Raw genomic sequence first — 26,819 nt, 5'->3', positions numbered from 1 at the left:
CGGGCCTCACGACTCTAGTGGCTCCCATCCTGCCATGATGAGAAGTTGGCAGGTGACCAAGGTGTGGGTCATTTTCACTCCTTACCTGTGTCACGCATCTCACTATAGCCAGATCATGGGGTGAGCACACCCAGGCCTCGGGAGAAGAGCATTTAGGGCACTCAGGGTAGAGGTATGGGTCCCTTCTGTACGAGCACATACGACCTGCATTTTATTGACTGCTTTTAATATCAATATTTCTTATGCATAAGAGGGTACTTCGTAAAATTCTTGAAGAAATGGAATTCAAGCATGAGTTTATTTAGGTGCCAATAATTTTGTCACAGGGAGCATGCATTCACCAGAGAGGAGACAAATTCAGAGAGAGCGAAAGTGAGAAATCACCCCCCAGGGGCTATGGCCACACTGTAGTCCCCTCTCCCTTCTCCTCTTGGGATTTCGGGCATGCATGCACACGTACCCAGCATGAGTTTCAAGCCACCAGGTCCAAAACTCAAACCGCGGTTGGCCATGTGGGAATCCAGCACCTTAACCACTATACCACCTGCTGGCCCCAGTGTCAATAATTTTGAAATTCATGCATTTTTTTTTATCATGACATTTTCCACGAGATTCTTAAAGACCCCCTCATATAAGCCACACGGGCAGTTGGAAGAGTTTGTGCACATGTAAATTTCAAAGTCTGTCTACACGAGTCTGAAGAGTGAGTTTGAGGTTTTATGACGGGGAGGATCAAAGTGTCATCCAGCCTGTGGGGACTCAATAATTTTGAAATTCATGCATTTTTTTTTATCATGACATTTTCCACGAGATTCTTAAAGACCCCCTCATATAAGCCACACGGGCAGTTGGAAGAGTTTGTGCACATGTAAATTTCAAAGTCTGTCTACACGAGTCTGAAGAGTGAGTTTGAGGTTTTATGACGGGGAGGATCAAAGTGTCATCCAGCCTGTGGGGACGATCATCCCACCCATGGTGCTGATGGTTGTGAAAGCCACTTTTGTTTTTGTTTGTTTTTTGAGATTTTTTTTTTGGTTTGTTTGTTTTGTTTTTTTTTTGCTCTAGGGTACATGCACTCGCCAGAGAAACAGAGCGACATAAAGCGAGAAATCACCCCCCAGGGGGCATGGCCACACCACAATCATTTCTCCTCCATTCTCCTCTCAGAATCTTGGGCACGCACGCACACGCACCCAGTGTGAGTTTTAAGCCACCAGGACTGGGACTTGAACTGCGGTCAGCTACATGGGAGTCCAGCAACATAACCGTGACACTATGTGCTGATCCTATGAAAGCCACTTCTGTAGCAAGAAAAATTGCCAGTGGGTGGTAATTGTAGCTGATGTCAGTAGGAAGGCGCCGCATGTCCGATAGTATGCTTGGTGTTCAACGTTCTCTCTTTCTTCATCTCTGTGACCGCTCCGTGAGCTAAGACGATGACTTAGAGGATTGGGTCCCATACTCAAAGGACAGGGCCCGAGTTTGAATGCAGGCTGCTTGCCTTCCCAGCCCGTGGTGCAGCTCCAGTCGCTAGGTTACACAGCTGCCCGAAGAGGGAAGCCCTGTCCTCACACCCATGTTCATATATTCATGCCCTCTGTCATTTCGTTGCATCTTTGGGAAGGAACACCCCATCTGGGAAATGTGTGGGCCAGAGAGCCTAAGACCACTTCATGGTGACCACTTGAAGGCAGGGGTGACCTTTCGAACACGGTTGAGCCAGTTTTTCTGCTTCAGGGATGAGGATGGGCTCCTTGGCCACGTGCATAATTATGACCCCGTTCTGGTTATTTGGGAAAACACTCAGCCCTTAAGGCAAAAGGCCCACACCAGGCTGCTCTCACCAGCCCTTGTTTGTCTTTTCTCCCACGGCCCTTAACAGTCATCTGTCTTCTGCCCTCCCACCGTGGCCCTTGGTTAAATATATGGTCCATGTCACCTTGGAGGCCACAGGAATGCAGAGATTAAGTGGCGGGCAGGATGACAGAGCGGCTGTCCAGCCAGAGCACCAGAAGCTGTGCTGGCAACCCCCCTGCCTGGAAATGCATTTGCCCGCGCCCTCCCAAACTTTCGGTGGCACCTTGTGTCTGTTATTTCACCCTGTCTCTACCGCCGCAGACAGCTTCCTCTCGGTTTCGGCCGCCAGCCGGTGGCCACCCCCGTGATGAGGAGAACTGGCCCCAGTAACGGCAACAGCCGTCAGCCTAAGAAGCACGGGCCGACTGGGGAATAGCTGCTCTCCAAGAAGTGGCACACTGCTTCTCGTGTCACAGCAGAAGCAGGTCACATGTCCCCACAGACCAAGCAGGTACCAGTCTCTGGCCCGGGTACCCTGCCCTGGAAAGTGCTGGAACCCATCGGCGAGCTCTTCCTCTCCAGCTCTCCTTTTCCTACACTCCGTAATAAGTCCCCTTTCTGTTTCCAGTTGTCATTACATCACCCCTCATTCCAGCAAACGTTTGTAATGTGTTATTTCTAAGCTCACATATTATTAACATTTAAGGATGGCAGTTTCCTGATGCCATGTAGGAAGGCACCCTAATCTTACCCGCAATATATTTCCAAATCCCTCTGCAGGATGGCGGGTTTCTGGAAAGTATTAGCACTCCCTCCCCGGTCGGCCCCTAGAAGCAGAGAGAAGGGATGTCAGCCTTCAAGCCATCACCCAGGGTCCGCCATGAGAAGAGAGAAGCCGTGTTCCTCTTTACATCACTCAGGGCCTTGTACATCCCATGGTCTCCTCGCATTTGTCTGCTTTTGCTTCCTCCCCACCACCCCCACCCCCGCCACCAAACATCAATTCAGTCAGGGCAGGGATTTTGGCCACTTTTATCCATTGCTGTATCCCCAGAACCTAGAACAGTGCCTCTCAAGTGTTCAATCAATGTTTTTCAACCAAAAGCCATTATAGGGGCCACTAAGTAGTGTGGTGGTTAAGGTGCAGCACTCCCACATGGGCGACCACAGTTCGAGTCCCAGACCTGGCAGCTTGCTTTCTTACTTTCCCTCTCTTCCCTCTTCTCTATCTCTGCTCAAATTGAATCATAATAATAATAAGAACAACAATAACAACAAATAAAATTAAATTAAGAATTCTTTTTTTAAGGGAGATTTTTGTTATAGGGCGTATACATTTGCCAGAGAGAAAGAGACACAGAGACAGAAAGCAAGAAATCACCCCAGAGGGGATGGTCACACCCAAATCCCTTCTCTTCCTGGGATCTTGGGCGCGCACACACATGCACCTGGTGTGAGTTTCAAGCCACCAGGTCTGGAACTCGCACTGCGGTTGGCCATGTAGGAATCCAGCTACATAACCATTACGCCATCTGCTGGTCCCTAAATAACGAAATCTTAAACACAAACAAAAACCCCACAAGAGATGCAGAATACAGAGAATAGCAATACTGTTTTTGCCTTCCTAACCACTTGGGAGTGAGAATCTTTTGTTGATTTGTCAGTTAAATATTTATTGAGCAGCTTTAATGTATAATATGTATGAGGTATATGAGGTGTATGTTGCTGACCTTTGAATGGTGCAGGAGTTAGCAGGGGTAACCCCCTATGCAGTGCAAAACCCAAGTAAAACTTTTGACTCTCCCAAAACCTTAACGATGACTAGCCTCCCGTCGACCAGAAGCCTTGCTGATAACATGAGCAGTTAGATATTTTTTGTATGTTGCGTGGGTTATACACTGCTTTCTTAGAAGTTAGAGATGAGAAGGTATTTTTAAGATAATTATTCAAGGGGTCAGCAGGCAGCATGGTGGTTAAGGCACTGGATTCCCACATGGCAAACCACGGTTAAGAGTTTCAGACCCAATGACTTGAAACTCACACCAGGCGCGTGTGTGTGCGTGCGTGCGTGCCCAAAATCCTGAGAGGAGAATGGAGGAGAAGGGATTCTGGCATGACGATCCCCCCTGGGGGGTGATTTCTTACTTTCTCACTCTGTCTCACTGGTGAGCACACATGCCCTATAGCAAAAATCTGTCCAAAAAAATTATTATAAAGAGACTATGGGCATCACCAGTTGGAGTAATTGTTACATCGCTGGACTCTCATGTAGTCGACTGCAGTTCGAGTCCTGGACCCTCCAGGCATGTGTGCGTGTGTTCCCAAAATACAAAGAAGAAAATGGAGAAGGGATTACGATGTGGCCATACCCCGGGGTGGTGGTGGTGGTGGTGGTGGTGATTTCTCACTTTCTATCTCTTTGTCTCTCTGGCGAGTACAGGTGCCCTATAAGAAAAATCTCTCTTAATAAAACACACACACACTCACACACACAGAGAAAGAGAGAGAGCATATTTACAGTATTTATTGAAAAAAAAAACTACATCTAAGTAGACCTGCACAATTCAGAACTGTGTTGGTCAGGTCAGCAGGTGCTGTGGCAGTTAAGGCACCCGATCCCACATTGATGTCTTTGTGGTCTGAGTCCTGGTGGCTTGAAAATCACCCTGGGTGTGTGTGCATGCAAGCCCAAAATGGCAAGAGGGGGCTGGGAGACAAGGGATTATGGCATGGCCATACCTCCAGGAAGTAGTTTCTCACTTTCCCTCTCTCTTTTTCTCTAGCAATCACACACACCCTATAGCCAAAAATATTCCAAAAAACCATGTAGCTCATAAAGTATCTTGCACAAAAATCCCAAGGGGAGAATAGAGGAAAGGGGGTTGCAGCATGGCCATCCCCCCTGGGGAGTGACTTTTCACTTTCTCTGTCCCTCTAGTGTGTGCCATATAGCAAAAATTCTCTCTTAAAAAAAAAAAAAAAAAAAAAAAAAGAGCAGCACCTTGGAACTGTCCTGTCAAGACCAAACTGGCAAAGCCAAAGCGTTACTGTTACTGAGATTTTCCAAATACCTAGGAACAATGTTTGCTGATGGCTTCTCTGGTACAAGATCCTGGTTACCAGTAAAAGGAAATGACTTTGGCTCACTGACGTTAAAAACACGTGATCCATCTGAGTGATGCTGGCTTACCCGTGAGGAGCTGAGGGATAACCGAGCCGGCCGAGTCTGAGGAGTCAGCGCCATGGCAGGGCCCGGGGCCGGCCTTCCGGGCTGAGTTTGCAGCCCACCCCGCTGAACTGTCACCATGGCTGTGCCTGAACCCCAGCTGTACTCAGTTCACAAAACCCGCATTCCTGGGAAGAGAAGCTGGTTGGCCTCACTTGGGCCCTGTCACTTCAGCCCTGTGTATGGAAGCAGGGACAGGTTGGACATGGCCTCTGGGGTACCCCAGAATAGCTCGTTGTGAGGTTCAGAATTCAGTGACTCTGTTCCACTACCCAATGACCTTTTACATCATGGGCAGATGAGTTGCTTTCATAAAAAAAAATTTGGGAGGTGGCAGTTGATATGGTGGTTATGGTGCTGGACTCCCACGTGTCTGACTAAGGTTCAAGTCCTAGACCTGGCAGTTTGCTTTCTCATTTTTTCTCTCTCTCTCTGATCAGATAAAAAATAATAACAAGTAATTTTAAATAATTATTTTTAAATATGTGTTTTATTTTATTTTTTGGAGAGGTTTTTGCTATAGGGCGTGTGTGCTCTCCAGAAAGACAGACAGAGAGACAGAAAGCAAGAAATCGCCCCCCGGGGGGATGGCCATGCCACAATCCCTTCTCCTCCATTTTCCTCTCAGGATCTTAGGCACACACACACACACATGCCTGGCGTGAGTTTAAGCTGCCAGGTCTGGGACTCGAACCGCAGTCGACTACATGGAGAGTACAGCAACATAGCCATTATGCCAACTGCCGGTCCCAAATATATATTTTTAATTTTATTTATTTATTTCTTTTTAGTTTTGCTATAGGGCACGTGTATTTGCTAGAGAGAGAGAGAGAGAGAGAGAGAAAGCACCCCATGGGGAAATGGCCATGCCACAGTCCCTTTTCCTCTGCCCTTCTTTCAGGGTTTTGGGCACATATACACACGCCCTGGGCATGTCTTTCAAGCTGCTGGGTCTGGGACTCGAACTGTGGATCTAGAAGACTTGCTTTTGAGAAATTAGATGGGTAAGCATCTGACGTATTGACAGGGCAGTATCTCGACAGCTGCCCCTCTCTGCCCTGCATTTCTGAACCTGAGTTAGGACGTTGGCAGTCGTGCCCTCGTGTCACCTTGCCAGCTGTCCCTAATTCATGCCAGGTGATGTGTCACAGTCCAAACAGGACAAATGAAGGGGCTTGTAATGGTGAATCCACAGCCTGACTGGAGCCATTCAGAAATCTTTTGACACTTAGTCAAGAGGGAATTGTCCAAACAAGATATCCATAACAGAGTTCCTGACTGTCTTTTCAAAGACACTTGAATTTCTGCCAGACTCCAGACAGATCCACATTCCCAGGGGTAACTCACAGCACAACGAGGGGATATTTCTTAGCAAATATTGATGCGCCAGAGAATTGGCATTAAATTATTGACTTGACAACTCATAATACGCTGCTTTTGATTGCTGATATGAAGGATTATCTATTTACAATTGAATTCTGCTGTTGAATCGTGGTGATTGCTAGGCTGAACCTATTTCAGGGAAGGGAAATGAATAACACTTTAAGAACACAGATGGGCCTAGAAGCTATTCAGCACTTTCTGTGCAGGAAGCAATAATAATGGCTGGGTTTTTACGTACTCCCTCTGAGGAACGCTCATCAGCTGCAGAGTTTTGTGTTTGTTCTGGGGGTGAGGAAAGACGAAGTTGGTTTTCTGCTCCTCTCACAAGAGCAGCAGACCCACCAATAGTCAAATGTGCATCTTTGGGGCTGACACCATAGCCCAGTGGTTAAGGGAGCTGGATCCTACATGACCAACCACAGTTCAAATCCCAGCCTTGGCAGCTGGAAAACATGCCAGGTGTGTGTGTGTGTGTGTTTGTGTGTGTGTTTGTGTGTGTGTCTGTGCACCCCAAATCCTGACAGGATGGAGAAATACTTCTATATGGCCAGAGGAGGGACCATACCCCACTGAGGGGGGACTTTCTCCAGCTCTCTCTCTCTCTCTTTCTGTCTGGTGAGCACACGTACCCGACTCCCTGCAAAAAAAAAATATATGTATATATATAAGTGTGTGTGTGTGTGTGTGTGTAGATAGATAGATAGATAGAAATGGATATATAACCCATACTTCTCTATATAGATAAAGAGATATATGTCTCTGTACCCATGGGGTCTGACACAGTAGCAATCAACAACAGCCCCTGTTGGGACTGGGAGATGGTGTGGTGGTTAAGGTGCTGGACTTCTATATGGCCATCCACAGTTCGAGTCCCAGACTTGACAGCTTGCTTTTCACTTTCTTTCTCTCTCTTTTTTTTTTTATAGAAATCAAATTTAAAAATAAAAAAATATAAATAAAGTAACATATATATGTGTGTGTATGTATATGTATATGTGTGTGTGTATATATATATATATATATATATATATATTTAAAGTCGTCGCGCTCAGTCCTGGTGTGGGTGCGTCCAACACCAGGACGCCTTGTCCCGGCAGTGCTCTCGTTCAGCACGGGGACGGCCTGACCGGCAGGCTGTCCCATTCTCTGTGTCCTGATCCACTGCGGCTGCTGAATTGAGCTCTCACGTGGGGTTTCTGCTGACGTGTCGGCCTCGCCATGGCCTCAGGGCTGTGACTGCTGCCTCAGAGCCACCTGACGCCCAGCCAGGTGCTCGTGCCCAGGGCCTGGAGCCCAGACCCCCGGGGCCTGGCTTTCACTAGGCCGCCGTGTCCTCTGCCCTGTCTCTTGCAGTCTTAATTCCTTTTAATTTCCTGTTTCTAGCCAGTCCTTTTCCCCTCGTTCCAGCCCCCTCTCCTTGGAGGTCACCTTCCCCTGATTCTTGCTTCCTGCTGGGGACGCTCCTGCTCTCTCTGGCCCCCAGATGTCTCCCTGTGCCCCATTCTCTGTTCTGACCGTCACTGCCTTCTTTTCTGAGTTGATTCTTGTCCCAGTTCTGCATTTCCCGGAGCTGTACCTCTGTCAGCATAGCCCTGGTCCCCAGCCCTGGGACTGGGAAGGTAATCTTGCCTGCTGGGCATCCGGCCTTCAGAAGAGAGCGGGGAGTTGCCAGGGAAAGGGAGACACTTCTGCCCTCCTGCATGGCCAAGGCTCAAATGTAGCCCGGACATACGTGGTGGCACTAGCCTGGCCACTCCAAAGAGTCACTTCAGAAAAGGCCACAGTCACGGAGGTAACACAACGCTCTGTGAAGCTGGACTCAACATGGGAGTGTCCCAGGTCTGCGTCCCGTGCACCTGTGGTCCTGGCTGGCCGGGGAAGAATGGCCGTGCGGGGACCCTGGTGGGGGTCTCTCTCTCTCTCTCTCTCTCTCTCTCTCTCTCTCTCGTGGAAGAAATAAACGTTTTAAAAATTTGTAGAGGGCATGTGCACTTGCCAGAGAGAGATAGGGGTGAAGGGTGGAGTGAAACGACCCCCGCCCCTGCAGCAGTGGGCATGCCGCCACCCCTGCTCCTCTCCCTCCCCCTCCATTCAGGACTGTGGGCTCACACACGCACCTGGTGGATTTTTCCAGCTGCCAGATTGAGGACTGGAGCCATGAAATCAGCCATGTGGGATCAGTCGCCTTCACTACCATGCCACCGGCTGGCCCAACTAAATAAACTTTAAAAAAGAGGAAAGAGGACCAGAGTCTTTCCCTTCAGTGGGCTGGCACTTGGGAGAACGCAGGCGACCTCCGGTGGCTCCGGCCTCGGGCCGGGCACTAGCGTCTGGGAGTGTGCCCAGCCTTAGCTATCTGGGGGTCACCCTGCACGGCGGGAGGAGCCAGCATGCAAGTGCGGGGTACCTGGCCCACAGAGGCTAGGAAGGGGTCCACTGGAGTCGGCCAGCCCTTCCTCTTCCCCAATGCTGTGTTCCCGGGCCGCAGTCTTGTCAGCAAGGCACGTAGGAAATGAAGATCCATTTAATCCTAGTGCTGCTCTGTTTTCAGTCAGAACCAAAACGGGCAGAGTCCACGTGGTGGCCCAGTTTTTGCCCTGTAATGTATGCCTTTAAAGAGTCTCACCGTCACTCGGCTGTTACAATCCGTGGTTTGCCCTCTTCACCCTGCAGAACTCCGGGGTTCACCCCAGCTGCCTCCTCCATCCTGACCTCCCACCCTGTGGTCAGGCTGAGCTCCATGACGCTGCCGTCCAGAAACCATGGCCACCTGCCCAGAGCCAGTCCTGCTGTTGGCCACTGCTTCATGGGGTCCCCATCTTCAGAAAAGAGGTAGTGGTCAAGGGAGTAGGAGCATAGGCCCGCCTCACCCTGCGTCGCCCTGAGTCCCCATTTCCTAACCTGTGAACTGGGGGACAGCTGGTGCTTGCCAGCCTCCTCGCCTATGGTGAGAGCACAGGTACCCGATGGCGTGACTAGACTCTTTTTTTAATATGCCCGAGGGTACATGCATGTGCATGAGAGAGCGAGTGTGCCCTCCAGTGTGGCCGAAATCCTCTCCTCTCCAGTTCTCCACCCTGTCAGGATCCTGGGCACCTGTGCATACCCAGCACACAAGTCACTGGAACCGGGTTCAAACCCCGGCTGGCCATGTGGGATCTGGCTTCGTCTGGACAGTGCGTCACTGCTGCACTGCGGAGCTGGCCCAGTGCAGAGAGAAAAACTAGGAAGGTGAGAAAGCACCCCTTCTGCGGGGATGAACCATGCCACAATCCCCTGTCCTCCATTCTCTTCTCAGAATTTTGGGCACAGAGGGACCAGCAGTTAGAGTAATGGCTATGTCGCTGAACTCCCACGTAGTCGACTGTGGTTCACGTCCCAGACCAGGTGGCTTAAAACTCATGCCGGGCGCGTGTGCATGCACACCCAAGATCCCGAGGGGAGAATGGAGGAGAAGGGATTGCGGTGTGGCCATCCCCTCTGGGGGGTGATTTCTCACTTTCTGTCTTTCTGTCTCTCTCTGTCTGGCGAGCGCACGCGCCCTATAGCAAAAACCTCTCCAAAAAAGAAAAAAAAAAAGAATTTTGAGCACACACACACACACACACCTGGTATGTCTTTCAAGCCACCCATTTCAGGACTCGAACCCATGTAGTTCTGAACCCATGTGGGATCCAGTTGCCTTGCTGGCAGTGCCACCCGCTGGCCCCCAGGACTCCTGTTTTTGCCTTCTATTCTCGTTGTGCTGCTGTCGTCTTCATTCTCGTGATGGTGGTCGCTGTCCTTAGTGCCATATCGCCAACCCCCCTACCCGTGCTCCCCAGCCTGGGGTTCCTCCCTGCCCCTCCCCACAGTAGCCGACTGCGTTAGAATGCCCGGTCGCCTTTTGGTTTGCTTTCACCTCTTCCTCCCCTCGCCTGTGACCCCGTCCTCAGCCCGTGCCCCTGCTCTGACCTTCCCTTCCTTTATGGCGTCTGCGTTTGGATTTCTCACGGCTCCTTTCACCTGGTGTCCCCCGGCTGTGCACTGCCTGCCTCGTGACAGCAGCCGGAATTTCGCCCAGCCCAGCTGCCCTTCCCGGGTCGCCCATCATCACCGCGGCCTCGGCTCGAAGCCGTCTGTTTCAACCCTCCATGCCACGCAGGTCCTGTGTGCGCTCCTCTGCCTTCTCTTTTGGACTGCGTGACGTTTTATTTCCGCTGTGACGCCGAGACCTGCTCCCTCGTGGGACAGCTATGGGCGCATCTGCCGTGCCCAGAGAGCGGCGGGGCGAGGAGGGACGACCATGGCACTGAGGCCACTTAGGCTCTAGAACTTGTGTGTACTGACCTTACCGATTTCCCCCCAGCAAGCTTAGGACTCTGACGCTCTTTCGTCTGTTTCACAAATGGTGGAACCAGACTCAGAGTCTGGAAACTCTCCCCGTATCTCCTAGCCAGTTGGGGGCGGACTGGAAGTCAGGTCTCTGGCTGGAAAAGCAGCAGCCCTCCTGCTGCATCAGACTGCGTGGTCCTGGTGTTGGCGATCCTATGGCCTCAGAAGAGAAACAGGAATGAAGTCACTTAGAGATGGACAGTCACTGAAGAGCAGTAATTGCTGAGCCTGCCCGGGGTCCTGGTGTTGGCGATCCTATGACCTCAGAAGAGAAACAGGAATGAAGTCACTTAGAGAGGTACAGTCACTGAAGAGCAGTAATTGCTGAGCCTGCCCGGGGTCCTGGTGTTGGCGATCCTATGACCTCAGAAGAGAAACAGGAATGAAGTCACTTAGAGATGGACAGTCACTGAAGAGCAGTAATTGCTGAGCCTGCCCCTCGGGTCTCCCCGGGCAGAGCAGTGGCTGTGGAGGACGTGGGATCTGAGCTGGGTGTTCCAGGCTCTGGCCTTGGGGCAGACTGAGATTAGGATGAGGCTCTCGGCGGAGCAGAGCTGGCTGGGAAGGTGAGGTCTGTGGGGAGATGCAGGGAAACTCCCCAGAGCTGCAGAGGAAGGGCAAACCAGGCAGCAGTGCAGGGAGAGCAGTCACGGGTCGGGATCAGGCTCCGAACCCCAGAGAAGGGCTCGGCGCAGTATTCTGACAGAGGCAGCATCTGCAGAGATTGAAATGTCCAACTGTGGGGTGACGCAGGCTCCAGAGGGGTGAGATCAGAGGCAGGCAGATGCCCCCATGCCCACCCACAGTGTCTGCTTCCCCGTCCCGCTGAGCCGCTGGGCCGGGCCAGGCCAACCAGCAGATCCGACACAGCTCCTGACACGGCTCCTGACATGGCTCCAGAGTGGGCAGGGCTAGGCGGCTCTCAGGGGCGGCCGCCATTCTCCAGCGTTTGATCCGCACACCAGAATGTCAACACGTCCACCTTCGTGCACGGCGTCTACTGTCTTCTTAGCTTTATTTGCCCAGTAATGGGATTAAAGAGACTATTTACATGAACTTTTGAAAACAAATATTCCAGTCTGGTCTCCTCTCGTGCTTTTCCCCTCCTCCGCTCAGGAGTCTGCCACAAAAAATATATTTGATCAGTGAGAACCCACTGGTTAATACATAAGCAAATGTCACCTACGGATGCACACAACTGAGAGAAGGGAAACAAAAAAAGCAACAGGCGACGACCCGAGTCATTCCTAGTGTCCCCTGCCCATCTCGAGAGGTTATTCACAACGTAGGGCCCGCTCGTCAGCGCCGGCTCTGCCAGTGTGAAACCCCAGCAGACAATAAGAATGTGTACTCCGGGGGCAGACAGTGGCTCTGCGGTAAATGCAATGCCCCGCGAGGCTGACCCCCATGGGGAGGGTTCCGGTTCACATCCAGAGACCTCCCTGAATACACGTGACTCACATCTGCCCGTGATCTGGGGGTAGATCATGGTGTCAGTGCTTTGCTAGGGGTGCTGTCTGCCTATCTCTTTTACTCATGGGAGAAATAACCATAAAGAAAAGAAGAGAAAAGAAAAGAAAAAAGAAAAGAAAGAAGGAGGGAGGGAGGGAAGGAAGGAGAAGAGGGCCAGCAGGTGGTGTGGAGGTTAAGGTGCTGGATCTCACATGGTCAGCTGTGCAGTTCAAGTCCTGGACCCGGTAGCTTGAAAATCAGGCCAAGTACAGGTGCGTGTGTGTCCAAAATCCTAAGAGGAGATTAGAGGAGAAGGGTTGATAGTGTAGCCATCCCCTATAGGGGGTGCTTTCTCAATTTCTCTCTCTTTCTGTCTCTCCCTGTCTCTAGGGCGATTTCTCTCTCTCTCTGTCTCTCCCTGTCTGTAGGGCATGGACGCGCCCTATAGCAAAAAGCTACCCAATAAAAGAAAGAAAGAAAAAGAGAAGAGTGTGTATTTGGATTCCAAACAGCCGACAGTAGCAGGCAGCCAGGATGTTTGTCCCTGTGACGAGACCGAGAGCGTAGGAATATGACGGCCAGACAGATGTGCCTTCATGCCCTGCCTCTCCACCCCTCCTGTCCCTCACGCTCCCCTCGCACGTTCCCCGCGGCCACCCTACTGGGTAGAAATGGCCGGCACAGCTATCTGCTGTCTCCAGAAACACCGGGCTCCCGGGACTGCTACCTAACGCTCCCTGTGGCAGAGGCCCTGGCAGCAGCGGTGCCAGAATTTGCCGGTTTCCAGCGTTTCCCCAAAATTTTGCCGTTTCCCGGGTTTCCGGGGGGGGGGGGGGGAAGTATGGGCCGTTGATCTAGATGCACAATCTTCAGAACACACAGCCCGTTCCTGAGAGACCATGTTTAATATCCTTTCCCAGTTTTAAAAGGAGTTTGTTTTCTTACATCTTGTTTTAATTGCCATGGGCTGGACCTGTAAATATTGGAAGTGGTTGAGTAATACTCATCTGGTAAACTGACCAAAGGAAACGGATACTTTTTTCCACCCTGTAACCCTGGCACCCCCCGCCTGCCCCCGAAAGCCACTCTGAGTATCGGGAGGGAGAAGCTGCCCTGCCAGGTGTCAGTGTTCCAGGCCAGGAGCTGAGTGAAGTGCACAGGGACGGATCTGGCAGCCGGGAGCCGCGCCAGGTGTTTCGTGCTGGGGGGGCCGGGGGTGTGTGCAGAGAGCAGTCATTGTTCGGGGAGCTGGCAGGTTCCCAGAAGTTCAACTGTCTTTCCTCGTTCTGAAATGTCAGACCTTTCCTTCGCCGGGGGATGGATGGCCTGACCCCCTGGGGTTCAAGCACCACTCTGAGGCAGGGGAGCCTCATCTCTCTGTCACGTGACTGAGTAGATTCAGGCTCTCCTGCATCCATGTCAGGAGTCAGCAGGAGGTCTCCTGCATCCTGGAGGCTGGAGCCACTTCCCTACTTCGGAAATGTCGGAGGTGCTTTCCTGCCCGTCTCTAGGAAACATCAACTCCCTTTCCCTTGAGGTTGTGTTTCATGCTGTTTTCTTTTCTTTTCTTCTTCTTTTTTTTTTTTTGAGAGAGCTTTTAGCCTTAGGGTGCTTGTGCTGGGTGGAGGTGGGACAGTGAGAGGGAAAGTGAGGGATCAAGTCCTGGACCCTTTGTCTTGACAGTCAGTCCAGGTGCATGTGCGTGCATGCCCAGAGTCCTTAGAGGAGAGAGAGGAGAAGGGATTACAGTGTGGTCACCCCAGGGGGCGACCAGGCCTCAATCCCTTCTCCTCCATTCTTCTCCTAGGACCTTGGGCACACATGCACACGCATCCGGTGTAGTTTTTAAGCCACTAGGTCCAGGACTCGAATCTCGGTTGGCCATGTGGGAGTCCAGTGGCGTGACTACTATGCCATCTGCTGGCCCCTGATGCTGTTTTCTTTTTTTGGAGAGCTTTTGCTATAGGACGCATGCGCTCGCCAGAAAGACAGAGAGAGACAGAAAGCGAGAAATCACCCCCTCAGGGGGGATGACCACACCGCAATCCCTTCTCTTCCATTCTCCTCTTGGGATCTTGGGCATGCACATACACACGGCCTGGCGTGAGTTTAAGCTACCGGGTCTGGGTCTCGAACCGCAGTCGACTGCAGGAGAGTCCAGCTACATAGCCATTATGCTAACTGCTGGTCCCCTGATGCTGTTTTCTTAAACAGTGCCTTATTTTTTAGCAATGTATACTGAAATATTTGTAGGGCATATTTATCTGGAATTTGCTTCGAAACAATACCCTGGAGACAGGGAGCAGGTGAAGGCAGAGAGGAGAGCAGACCACCCGTGAACTGGTCCTCGCTAGAGCCGAGGGACGGGTCCGTCGCAGTTCCGTGTGCTCTCCTGTCTACTTATGCGTGTGTTTAAAAATATCCTCCATCCGAAGTTAAGGAAGGAAGAGGGTGGCAGAAGGAAAGGAAGCAGAGAGAAAAGAGGATGAAACAAGAAAGAACTCTATCCCTCTTTTTCAACCCCAGTGAGTCAGGCCACTCATGACCCCCCTAATGGGCCCTACTGGTGCAGAGAAGGGCTGCACCCCTTAAGTGCAGGGCTAAGGGATCTGACCTGACCCACCTGCATTCTGAGCTGGCACTTCCTCTTACCAGCTCTAGGGCCTTAGGTGGGACTTCTAGAACATCACCGTCTTCATATGTAAAACAGAAGTGTGCGGTGGTAACACGTGGGCAAGGCTCTGGGTTCATGTCCTGGGAGCTCCCTGAGCATGCCAGCCATGCACACGTGATCATGGGCCCGTGATCCGGGCTGCCTGAAATGGGGGGATCATGGCATGAAGACCTTGCTGATGGTGCCTACCCCACCTCCTTTCTCAGAAGAAATAAATAGATAATAATTTTTTTTTTACAGAATAATTTATTTTGGGACCAGCAGTTAGCGTAATGGCTATGTCACTGGACTCCCATGTAGCCGACTGGGGTTCGAGTCCCGGACCCAGCGACTTAAACTCACACTGGGCACGTGTGCATGCATGCCCAAGATGCCGAGAAGAGAATGGAGGAGAAGGGATTGCAGCATGGCCATCCCTCCTGCGGGGTGATTTCTCGCTTTCTGTCTGTCTCTCTCTGTTGCACAAGAAAAACCCCCTAAAAAAAAAAAAAAAAAGATAAAAAGAAAAGAAACAAACAAAAAAAGAATATTTTATTTATTTATTTTGAAATTTTTCTGTAGGGTGTGTGTGCTCACCAGAGAGAGAGAGAGAAAGCAAGACACCAGGTCCAAGGTTCTAACACAGTTAGCCACATGGGAACTCAGTGCCTCAGCCACCTCTGCCTCCCCCCTCCGATTTTTTTTAAGTAACAAAAGAGAGAGGATAGTTAGTTACTGGGGAAGATTAAGCAAGACACTGTGTCCACAGCACTCAGTACAAAACCTGGCACCCGTGGATGTTCCATGTACTCGTACTCTGGCTTCGCTTTCCCTGGCTTTAGAGAGATCCTGGGTTAGGGGCCAGTAGATGGTGTAGAAGTTACGTCGCTGGATTCCCACATGGCCAATTGCGGTTCGAGTCCCAGACCCAGTGGCTTGAAAATCGCACCAGATGTGTGTGCATGCATGCCCACCATCCCTGGAAGAGAATGGAGAAGAAGGGATGGTGGGTGATTTCTCACTTTCTCTCTCACTGTCTCTGTCTCCCTCTCCCCCAGTGAGTGCACGCACCCTAAAGCAAAAACCTCTTTAAAAAAAAAAAAAAAAAAGACAGATCCTGAGTTATTCTTTGTGAAACACCCTTCCGAAGAGAGAGGCTCCCTTCAGAAAGGTGCCGGAGTTGTGCATTCCGGGAAGGCCAGGCCTGTTAGCAGGATGGCAGGCATAAGGTCTGTCAGCACCCCCTCAGCGCAACTTCTAGAACATCACCGTCTTCATATGTAAAACAGAAGTGTGCGGTGGTAACACGTGGGCAAGGCTCTGGGTTCATGTCCTGGGAGCTCCCTGAGCATGCCAGCCATGCACACGTGATCATGGGCCCGTGATCCGGGCTGCCTGAAATGGGGGGATCATGGCATGAAGACCTTGCTGATGGTGCCTACCCCACCTCCTTTCTCAGAAGAAATAAATAGATAATAATTTTTTTTTTACAGAATAATTTATTTTGGGACCAGCAGTTAGCGTAATGGCTATGTCACTGGACTCCCATGTAGCCGACTGGGGTTCGAGTCCCGGACCCAGCGACTTAAACTCACACTGGGCACGTGTGCATGCATGCCCAAGATGCCGAGAAGAGAATGGAGGAGAAGGGATTGCAGCATGGCCATCCCTCCTGCGGGGTGATTTCTCGCTTTCTGTCTGTCTCTCTCTGTTGCACACACCCTATAGCAAAAACCTCTCAAAAAAAAAAAAGATAAAAAGAAAAGAAACAAACAAAAAAAGAATATTTTATTTATTTATTTTGAAATTTTTCTGTAGGGTGTGTGTGCTCACCAGAGAGAGAGAGAGAAAGCAAGACACCAGGTCCAAGGTTCTAACACAGTTAGCCACATGGGAACTCAGTGCCTCAGCCACCTCTGCCTCCCCCCTCCGATTTTTTTTAAGTAACAAAAGAGAGAGGATAGTTAGTTACTGGGGAAGATTAAGCAAGACACTGTGTCCACAGCACTCAGTACAAAACCTGGCACCCGTGGATGTTCCATGTACTCGTACTCTGGCTTCGCTTTCCCTGGCTTTAGAGAGATCCTGGGTTAGGGGCCAGTAGATGGTGTAGAAGTTACGTCGCTGGATTCCCACATGGCCAATTGCGGTTCGAGTCCCAGACCCAGTGGCTTGAAAATCGCACCAGATGTGTGTGCATGCATGCCCACCATCCCTGGAAGAGAATGGAGAAGAAGGGATGGTGGGTGATTTCTCACTTTCTCTCTCACTGTCTCTGTCTCCCTCTCCCCCAGTGAGTGCACGCACCCTAAAGCAAAAACCTCTTTAAAAAAAAAAAAAAAAAGACAGATCCTGAGTTATTCTTTGTGAAACACCCTTCCGAAGAGAGAGGCTCCCTTCAGAAAGGTGCCGGAGTTGTGCATTCCGGGAAGGCCAGGCCTGTTAGCAGGATGGCAGCCATAAGGTCTGTCAGCACCCCCTCTGAGCAACAGCCCAAAGGCTACCGCTGGCTTCTGCTTATCACTGTCACTTACCGTCCTAACGTGACTTCCTCGGGTTGACGCTCAGGGCACCCCAGTTTACTTAAGCCTGTTAAACACCTCCTCCCAAAGGAACCCTGTTTGCTCCGAACAAGTTCAAAATGGAAAACTCTTTATTTTTCATCGCGCTTCAAGTCTCTCTTTTCATCTCTGGCTAAGAACCCGGCTTATCACATCTTATCAGCGTACCGCCTCCAGTGTCAATAGCTGAAGTGCATTTCATTTTTCATGGGTATTGTGTCCCCTGTCATGCCTTCACTATGGTCCAATTTGTCTAATTCGTGGTTTCTTTGACAGAAAAATTAGTAGCTTTAAAAGGATTCGCTGTATTAATAGTTCAACAGACCCACCCACCGCTCCGCTCACACTGCACCATGAAAGGCCTCCGAAACTCGCGAGCCGTTCTCTGTCTGCCGGGTGTCTCTGCAGTATCCGTGGGTCGGTACTGACCCCCTTTTGTATCTTCATGTTAATTGGCGTTGGTGACACACTTTCTCGGCTTCTCCCTCACTGTGAGTGCTTCCTCTGTGTCTTTCTTACTGCCTCTTCTGGTACCTTCCAAATATACGATACATTTTGCTCATTTATTTAGTCTGGAGATAGAGGGAGATGGTGAGTGTCTCTCGTGAGCCGGGCCCTGTGCTAGTTACCTGGGATGTGGTGGTGACAAGAGGGCACCGCGCCTGCTCCCGAGGCTCGTGCCAGGGGAGAGACAGGAGCTCACTGAGCGTCTGAGCGGTGATTCAGCGAGGTCTGCTGTGCAGGCGTCGGGGCAAGGCGCACAGTAACCGCAGGCAGAGGAGTTCCTTGGGGAGACAGGAGAGTGGTGTCACTGCTGGACGCGCACGGGAAGAGTCCTGGCTCGTGTGTGTCCACATGCCTATGATCCAGCCAAGGCCAGGGAGGAACGTGTGTGGGGACTGTATTGGGAGTGCCCCCCGCCTCTATCCCTCTCTCACAAAAGAATTAATTTTGGAGGGAGAGAGCTTTGCTATTGGGTATTTGTGCTCGCCAGAGTGACAGAAAGAGACAGAAAGCGAGAAATCACCCCCTGGGGAGATGGCCACTCTCCAATCCCTTCTCCTCCATTCTCCTCTCGGGATCTTGGGCTTGCACACACATGTCTCCGGTGTGAGTTTCAAACCACCAAATCCGGGACTCGAACCATGGTCAACCATGTGGGAGTCCAGCATCTTAAACCACTATGCTACCTACTGACCCTATTTTTTTAAGGAGTTTGTTGAAGAAGTGATGCTGAGTTTGGGGTAACTAACCAGACCAAGGGGAGTTCTCTGAGTGGAAAGGCAGGAAGGAGTGTGGTTTGTTGGAGCAGCACACAGTGTGGCCACAGAAGAAGCAGGAGCAGGTGCCACAAGGCCTTCTGGACTAATCTACGTTAGTTAGAGATTTCATCTCTGTCTAAGCCATGAGAGGGTTTGAAGCAAGAAGGAAACTCAGTCTGCTTTACATTCTGAAAAGATGGCCCCGCTCCCTTGTGGAGAGGACCAGCGAGGTGAGAGGCAGGTTCCCCCAGCCCGGCCCCATGCCAAACCAAGGCAGTGTGGTCACTGCCCGTGCCCCGAAGTCTCTGCCCTTGGCACTCAAGCTTCGCGTGCACAAACTAAAACCAGATGTCTGTTTTTCCCTTCCCAATCAGTTCTTGTTCTCCATTCCTTTGTTCTCATCCCTGGTTCTGCTCATTTATTTCTCATAATCGCCCTGATTGAACATTCCAGGTCACTTGCACTGGCCTCTACTCCGGGCCAGCACAGCCTCCGCCTAGAGCCCCTGCTACACACGGAACTTCTCAGCCTCCAGTGCTCTCCTGACCCGGCTCCTGCCTGAGCCTCGGGGACAGTGTCTCTTTCTCCTCTCACCGTCCCCCTACCACCCCGGAAACTCAGCCCCACTCACTTACCTTAGGGTGAGCCGCGGCTCTGCAGTGCCACTGTGTTGTCCCCACACTCCGCCTCAGTCTGTCTGCTTCTTCCATTCCCATTATCTTCTCCTGTACAGCATAAGCCTTTCACTCCAGCCAGGAACAAATTTTCAACCAAACACCACATGCATAGCAGAATGACCTAGAAAACGGTGAGCTCCTGCCCAGGAGAAGTTTTTGGTCAACCCCCATGTGTCTGGAGATAGAAATGAATGAAAAGATGTGTTCTTTTGGTTCTGGTGAGAAGATAGACTAAGATAACACACACACATACACACACACACTCATCCCTTCTGCTACAAGCATCTTAAAATGCTAGATGAGGGGCCAGCAGGTAGCGTGGTGGATAAGGTGAAGGACTCCCACATGGCCAATCAAGGTTTGAATCCCAGACCTGGCAGCTTGAAAATCATACCAGGGGGATGGCTATGCCACAATCCCTTATGATTTTTCAGCTCTCTCTCTCCTGCAAGAGCACACACCCTGTGGCCAAAACAAAGCAAAACAAAACCTTAAGTCCCTGAGAGAAAGGACCCAAAAGATTGAATCATCAGAGAAAATTCACGTACTGCCATAGGAGATGACGAGGGGTTTGCCATGTATTTCTAAGTGCCTTCTCAGTATCCAAAACCATGGGCATGCTGTACTTCACAGGGTTGAGTTTAAAATGTATACTATCTAGGAACCAGCAGAGGGCGTAATGGTTATGTCACTGGACTCCCATGGTTTGAGTCCTGGACCCAGCAACTTAAAACTCATACCAGGTGCATGTGGGTGCATGCCCAAAGTCCCAGGAGGAGAATGGAGGATAAAGGATTGTGGTGTGGCCATCCCCTCTGGAGGGGTGATTTCTTGCTCTCTGTCTCTCTGGTGAGCGCACACGCCTATAGCAAAAATCTCTCTTAAAAAAATACATATGGGGAACCAGCAGTTGGCGTAATGGCTATGTCGCTGGACTCCCACGTAGTCGACCGCGGTTCGTGTCCCGGACCCGGTGGCTTAAAACTCACGCCGGGCGCGTGTGCGTGCGTGCCCAAGATCCCGAGAGGAGAATGGAGGAGAAGGGATTGTGGCGTGACCATCAACTCTGGGGGGTGATTTCTCGCTTTCTGTCTCTATGTCTCTCTCTGTCTGTCTGGCGAGCGCACGCGCCCTATAGTGAAAACCTCTCCAAAAAAGAAAAAAAAACATATGTATATATGTATATATGTGTGTGTGTGTATATATATGTGTGTGTGTGTGTATATATATATATGTATACTCTGTGATCTGCATGGAACCCGAGGACCTGTGGATAGAATTTAGGAAGTCTGTGAACTTGGATAGGAAAAGAGTATTCTTATTTTCACTAACCTTTATTTGAGACTTACCATTTTTTTCCATCACAAAAGTAGGCAGCAACCATAGCAGTGTTGGGAGGGCTTACGGCGTTATCACCAGGAGAAATCAGATATTTTTACATCAAATGCAATACGTGCATTATCTCACAATTTACATAAGTGAATGCATTTTTCAGTGTAACTGGAAATTGAAAAACCTGTTTTTGAGTAAGTGGGCCAAAGAAGAAATCACTGTTGGAAATATCAAAATATTTAGAGCTTAAAAACTACACAGAAAAACTTTAGAAATGATTTCATATCAAAACTTGCAAGTTTAGCGGCGTAATGTTTAGGAAAAAAAAGATGGAAACAAATGAGTGAACGTTCAATTTAAGAAGTTAGAGGGTCAGACAGTGACTCAGTGCTAATACAACTCAGCCCATGTGGGAAGGTCTCAAGTTCACATCCCCGAGCCTCCCTGTATATACTGGCATGTGCATCTGTGCCCATGATCTGGGGCTGGCTGAGGCTGGGGGTGGATTGTGGCATTAAGACCCTATTAGAGAGCTGTCTCTGTCACTGTCTAATAGAGAAAATGAATAACTAAATAAAAATAAATCACAGAAAGAACAAAATAAATCCAAAGAAATTCTGTGGATAAGATTAATGCAAATAAAAGCAGAAATTAATAAAACAATATAGAGCCAGCCTCATGGTTAAGGGAGCCAGATCACATATGCTGACTGTAGTTCAAATCCCGGCCACAGCAGTTTGAAAAACATGGCAGTGTGTGTGCGTGTGTACCCCAAATCCCAACAGGATAGAGAAACGGAGGAGAAGGGGTTGTGATGTAATCATGCCCCATTATCGGGTGCTTTCTTCTTCTCCCTCCCTCCCTCTCTCTGACAAGGGCATGTACTCTCTGGAATTTAATTAATTAAGTAAGTAATTAAAAAGAGAAGAAATGATCAACAACGTTAAACTTGTTGGAAAAGATTAATAAAAAGAGACACTTTCCAGGGGCCAGCAAGTGGCATGGTGGTTTAGGCACTGGACTCACCTCATGGCCAACCGCAGTTCAAGACCTGGACCCGGGGTGTGTTTTTGTGCATGACAGAGAGAGACCACCCTCAACAGGGTCTCATCATACTTACTACAGCCCCCTTTTCTCCAGCCCTCCAGCTCCTCAGGGTCCTGGGGACTCGTGTCCACCCACCTTGTTGTCAGGGTGACCTAGACATGGGAACCCACAGTCGACCATATGACGTCCAGCTGGCAGGGCTCTTGCGTATCTGCCCTGTTCCCGTATAAGACGTCCCCACCTGCCTTTTCTCCTCTGCTCCTCACTCTTGGAGCCCCACTCGCTGGGAGAGTCTTCAGTAAGCAGACTTTTCCCGAGCGCGTACTTGGTCCTGGTCTCTGCCATGGTGGGTACCTGGCACGTGGCTCGGACTCGTTATTAAATACCAGGCAGCGTGCGTGGAAGGGCTCTCGGAGGAAGGGCTGCATTCTCTTGGGCCGGCTTCATCGGCACTGAGGGAAGGAGTGGTAGTGCCAGGCGCAGGGCCCTGAGGAGGTGGCCGAGGCTGGCGGCGGGGCTGCATGTGGGCAGGCTAGCCGAGCGGGCTTACACTCCCCTCTGTATTCATTCTCCAGGCAAAAACGTTAGAAAATAAAATGAGAAAAGTGTGATAGAAAAAGACACATGTAAAGGGAAACGCTCTGGATTGGGATGTTTTATAGAAGGTGGCCTAAGTATCCTGCACTCAAGGAGACAAGGTGGATCCGTACGTTAGGTCGTCAGGAAAGTCATGACGTATTTGTCGCTGCAAAAGTGTGTCATGACTTTCCCGACGACCCAATAGACAGTGGAGAAAGCAGTTTCTAGAACTAATATTTGTGAGCTCATAACTCCTTAAAAACAATTTTTAAAAATACATCTACTACAGGGACCAGCAGATGGCATAATGGTTATGTCGCTGGACTCCCACATAGTCAACCGCAGTTCAAGTCCTGGACCTGGCAGCTTAAAACTCACACTGCGTGCATGTGTGTGCATGCCCAAAATCCTGAGAAGGGACTGGAGGAGAAGGGATTGTGCTGCGGCCATTCCCCCGGGGGTGATTTCTCGCTTTCTGTCTCTCAGTCTCACTGTATCTCCGGCGAGTGCACATGCCGTATAGTAAAAACTTCTCTCTAAAAAAAAAATCTGCTACAGGGCGTGCACACTTGCCACATGGAGGGAGGGAGAGAGAGAGTGAGAAATCACCCCCAAAGGAGGCCGGCCACACCACAGTCTCTTCTCCATCCTCAGGATTTGGGGCACGCATGCACACATACCTGGCATATTTTTCAAGCCACCAGGCCCAGGACTCAACCATGCACTTGACCATGTGGGATCCAGCCACGTGGGATTCACTGTAACCATGCCGCCAGCGCACCCCGTGAACTCTTAGGGACGCTTTACCTGTGCAAATTCTGATTAGGTCACCAAGGTGGTCGTGCCCAGCCATCCCCCTCTCCCTGTGGTCCAGGCTGCACACAGAAGCATGAGCTGGGGCCGGCCATGCACACTCCTCCTGGCCCAGGTGGAGGGCCTTGCCCCTCCCAGCTAGTCCTGGCCTGACTGTGACATGGGGGCCTTTTGGGTTTCTCTGGAACCCCAGCCTCCTGCACCACCAGCTGGCAAAGCCTGAGCCATGCAACAGCAGCCACAACACCCCTGCCAGGCTCCACCCCCACAGGGGCACGAGCTGAAGGCACACAAGGGGTGGATGTCCTCAAGGCCCGTCTCCACAGGCCTCTGCAGCTCCTCATAGACCGTGCGATGCTTTTATGGTGCGAATCGTCAAAAGGGATCTTTCTGCTTCTGTTTTTCAGGGATGATCACCGTGATCTTACTGCTGCTCGTGGCTATTGTGGTCGTTGCAGTCTGGCCAACCAACTGACAGCAGCGCGACCTGCCAGTGACGGACAAGAGCTCGGCACCATTTGGTACACAAAGCCTGCTCTCAATAAAACGCCCCAACGCTCTGAGCTCCCCACGTGCATTGCTTCCGCAAAGGCGTGTCCGTTGGTGGCTCCGGAGAGCCACCGAGAGCATTGGGCCCAGCGTGGCTCTTTTGGTTTCGGCCTTGGTCATTTGGGTGCTACCCAGAGGTCCCTCAAGTGGTTGCTGCCCTGTGGCCACCAGTCGATCACGGCTACTTGGCAACGTACTGGGCATCCTGGGAATACGGGGTGACGGGCCGTGTGGGACGTGGTGTCCGGTCTGCATGGGGATGTCACATGTCCAGTAGGAAACAAGCAGATAGTGAAGGCCACGGCGTCCAGCTAGTGGGACGAAGTGAGGGCCACAGGGAAGGGGCAGTCACCCATGCAGATAAGTGAGTGCAGATGTAACCGCCCCCATCCACCACCCTACACCCTGCCCTGCCCAAATCACCCCAAAAGCTTCAGCCTCCTTCAAGGGTGCTGGTTGTCACTGCTTCAGGTTAGTTCTGGGCTCTGCTTTGGGGACCGCCTTCAGACCTGGCCGCACGTTCTTTCTCATTTCCTCGCAAGAGCAAAGTCTCATTGTTCAGGACTGAGACGTCTTTGCAAGCAACCGGCGTCGGTTCTGTTGAGTATGGTGGATGGAGTGGGAAATGACCGGAAAGTGCTGCTCCGGCCTGAGACAGGTGTGGTCATGAAGTGAGGACAGCACCCTTGGGCTCCCGAGCTGGCTCCGGCAGCGCTGCGCGTGTGAGCGTACCCGGTGCAGATACCGGCGTGCATCGGGGCACGTGATGGCGAGTTCAGTTAGAAGGGGCCGAGGACCGGGCATCTGCCTTCTCTCCTGTCTGTAAGGAGCGGAGGTGGTGGGCTATTGGTCTTGCCTGTCCTCCATGGTGACAGGAGAAAGAATTAAGGGTGGTGATGAGGCCGTTTTCAAAGCAGGAGACTTCACTGAGAAGAAAGAATGGGCCCACCATCGGGGGCTTGCAGAAGGGCTTCCCGTGGATTTCCTCAAGAGGGCACGGCCCCAAAGCCCTCTGAGAGAGAGAGAAACACCAGGAAAAAGGCCACGATGTAGCCTGGCTGGCATCGCTTCCTACGACCAAGACCAGAGACTCCAGGTGTGCTGGGAAGACCTGGAGTCCCAGGTCACATCTGGCTGGCTCCGACCCCACCTCCTCCCCCCAGAACCCAGGCCCCTAGGACAGTGACTACGGACTCTGGGAGTTCTCAGGCCAGCAATGATGTGTTATCCCATAAGTGAGTCCATCGCCCCTGCTCACAACTCACTGGCCGGAACCACACCCTGGCCCTGCTCAACCACTTAGGGACCAGGAAGTGCCGGGAGCTGAGAGCCTAACGATGCAGCAAACGGCCCTCACGTGACCACACCACCAGCCAGCAGTGTGACTGGGGGCGAGTTACCTTCTCATGCCTGTTTCCTCATCTGCCCTTCGGGCAGGCCCCATAGACTAGTGAGTGAGGGAGGCCAATTCCACATGGCTGGCTGAGGTTCGAATCCTGGCCCTGGCATCTTGAAAAACATGCCAAAGGCGTGTATGTGCGTGTCTAGACTCCCAACAGGATGGAGAAATGGAGAAGGGATTGCAGTGTGACCACGCCCCATGGGGGAGTGTTCTCTCTCTGATAAGCGCACATGCCCTCTGGTATTTAAAAACAAAAGGGTCAGCCAGTTGTATGGTGGTTAAGGCATCTGGATCCCACATGGTTGACTGTGCAGTTCGAGTCCCAGACCCAGCAGCTTGACAATCACTCTAGGCTGGTGCCAGCAGGTGGCATGGTGGGTAAGGCACAGGGCTCCCACATGGCCCAGCATGGTTTGAGTCCCGGCCCTGGCAGCTTGTTTTCTCACTTTCTCTCTCTCTCGTGAGTGCATGTGCCCTGTAGCAAATTTTAAAATAATGATAAATAAAATGAGATAATTCTAAAAAACAAACAAACAAAAAAAAAAAACCACTCCAGGTACATGTGTGTGCTTGCCCCAAATCCTGGGACGAGAATGAAGAGGGATGGTGGGATTGCTGTTCCCTGGAGGGTGCTTTCTCACTTTCCCACTCTTTCTCTGTCCCTCTTTCTCAGGCTAGTGCACACTCTAGCAAATTAGGGAATAAAAAAGAATACCTCCTCCTTCCTACCTCCTGGGGTGGCTGTAGGACTGATGTGAGTACGGAGCGCACCGCTTGGCTCAGCTGAAAAGGCTGCTTTCTCTCACCCGAGTGTAAAACCCCGGCGGGTGGATGGCGCCCACGCCCAGAGCGCAGGGGTTCTATCGCACACTTTCGGCCCCGTGCAGGAGAGCGGGCAGAGGCAGAGGACAGAGCTCTCCTGTCTGTGCCCTGATCCCCACTGGCCTCCAGGGGCTGCTGACACAGGCCGAGGCTAGGCCTGGGGGTGTTGCGTTCTTGGAGTCAATTCAGCAGAATGGCCGTGGCCGTGTCAGGATGGGAGGGGGCCAGGGCTGCCGGGGCCAGGAGCAGGCAGATGAGCCACACTGTCAGGGAACTGGGAGCGGATGAGCCACGCTGCTGTCAGGAACCAAGTGTGAGGGGCGGAGAGGAAAGGGAGCAGGCTTGTTCCACGTGGGATGCTCCTGAAGGAGTGACGCCATGCTGGACAGAGGCCCAGGGGCTACGGACCCTCACACCGTGGGATGCGTTTCCTTGTCAGGGAGGGGCGGTTGCTGTTGGAGCATCCGATGGAAGATCAGGAATCTGCAGAGCTACATCTTCCTGTCTTGTGAAAACCCCAAATCTGTGCAAACAGTGTCTCCTTGGAGCCCCCCACTTTAGGGCTCAGGGGAGGCGGCATTGACAGTCTGTTTGACTTTCTCACCTCCTCTTGACTTGCCCAGCACGGAGCCCCGGCAACTCGTGGGGCGTCTTTGAACCAGAGCCACGGGGTCCTGGCTCAGCCACACTGAAAGGCCTTTTCAAGCCAAACACTGGGCCCATGTCTGCACACAGTGGCTTCTGTTCTTTGGGCTGCCTGGGCACTGGGCCTGGCCCTGCGTCGCTAGCTGTGTGACCCTGGACAAGTGACTTGACTTCTCTGGACCCCAGGCAGAACACAGTGGATGAAAGGCTGCCCTGGAGGAAGTGAACAGTGCATGGACCTGCTG

At 51.4% G+C, this 26,819-nt stretch overlaps 1 protein-coding gene across 1 annotated transcript in view; it reads left to right on the top strand.

Annotated features, from left to right (window-relative positions):
* Positions 1-23,719, top strand: part of STX8 (syntaxin 8) — a 376,642-nt gene extending 352,923 nt beyond the window's left edge. Inside the window, exon 8 of the mRNA XM_006156403.3 lies at positions 23,564-23,719. Coding sequence (XP_006156465.1) covers positions 23,564-23,631 — 68 coding nt within the window. The 3' untranslated portion in view covers positions 23,632-23,719. The remainder of the gene's footprint in view (positions 1-23,563) is intronic.
* Positions 23,720-26,819: the final 3,100 nt, after the last annotated feature.

The sequence above is a fragment of the Tupaia chinensis genome, unplaced genomic scaffold (genome assembly GCF_000334495.1).
Source record: "Tupaia chinensis unplaced genomic scaffold, TupChi_1.0 Scaffold000493_1, whole genome shotgun sequence".
In the NCBI taxonomy this organism is placed as follows: Eukaryota; Metazoa; Chordata; class Mammalia; order Scandentia; family Tupaiidae; genus Tupaia; species Tupaia belangeri.
This window is presented reverse-complemented; position numbering and strand designations above follow the sequence as displayed.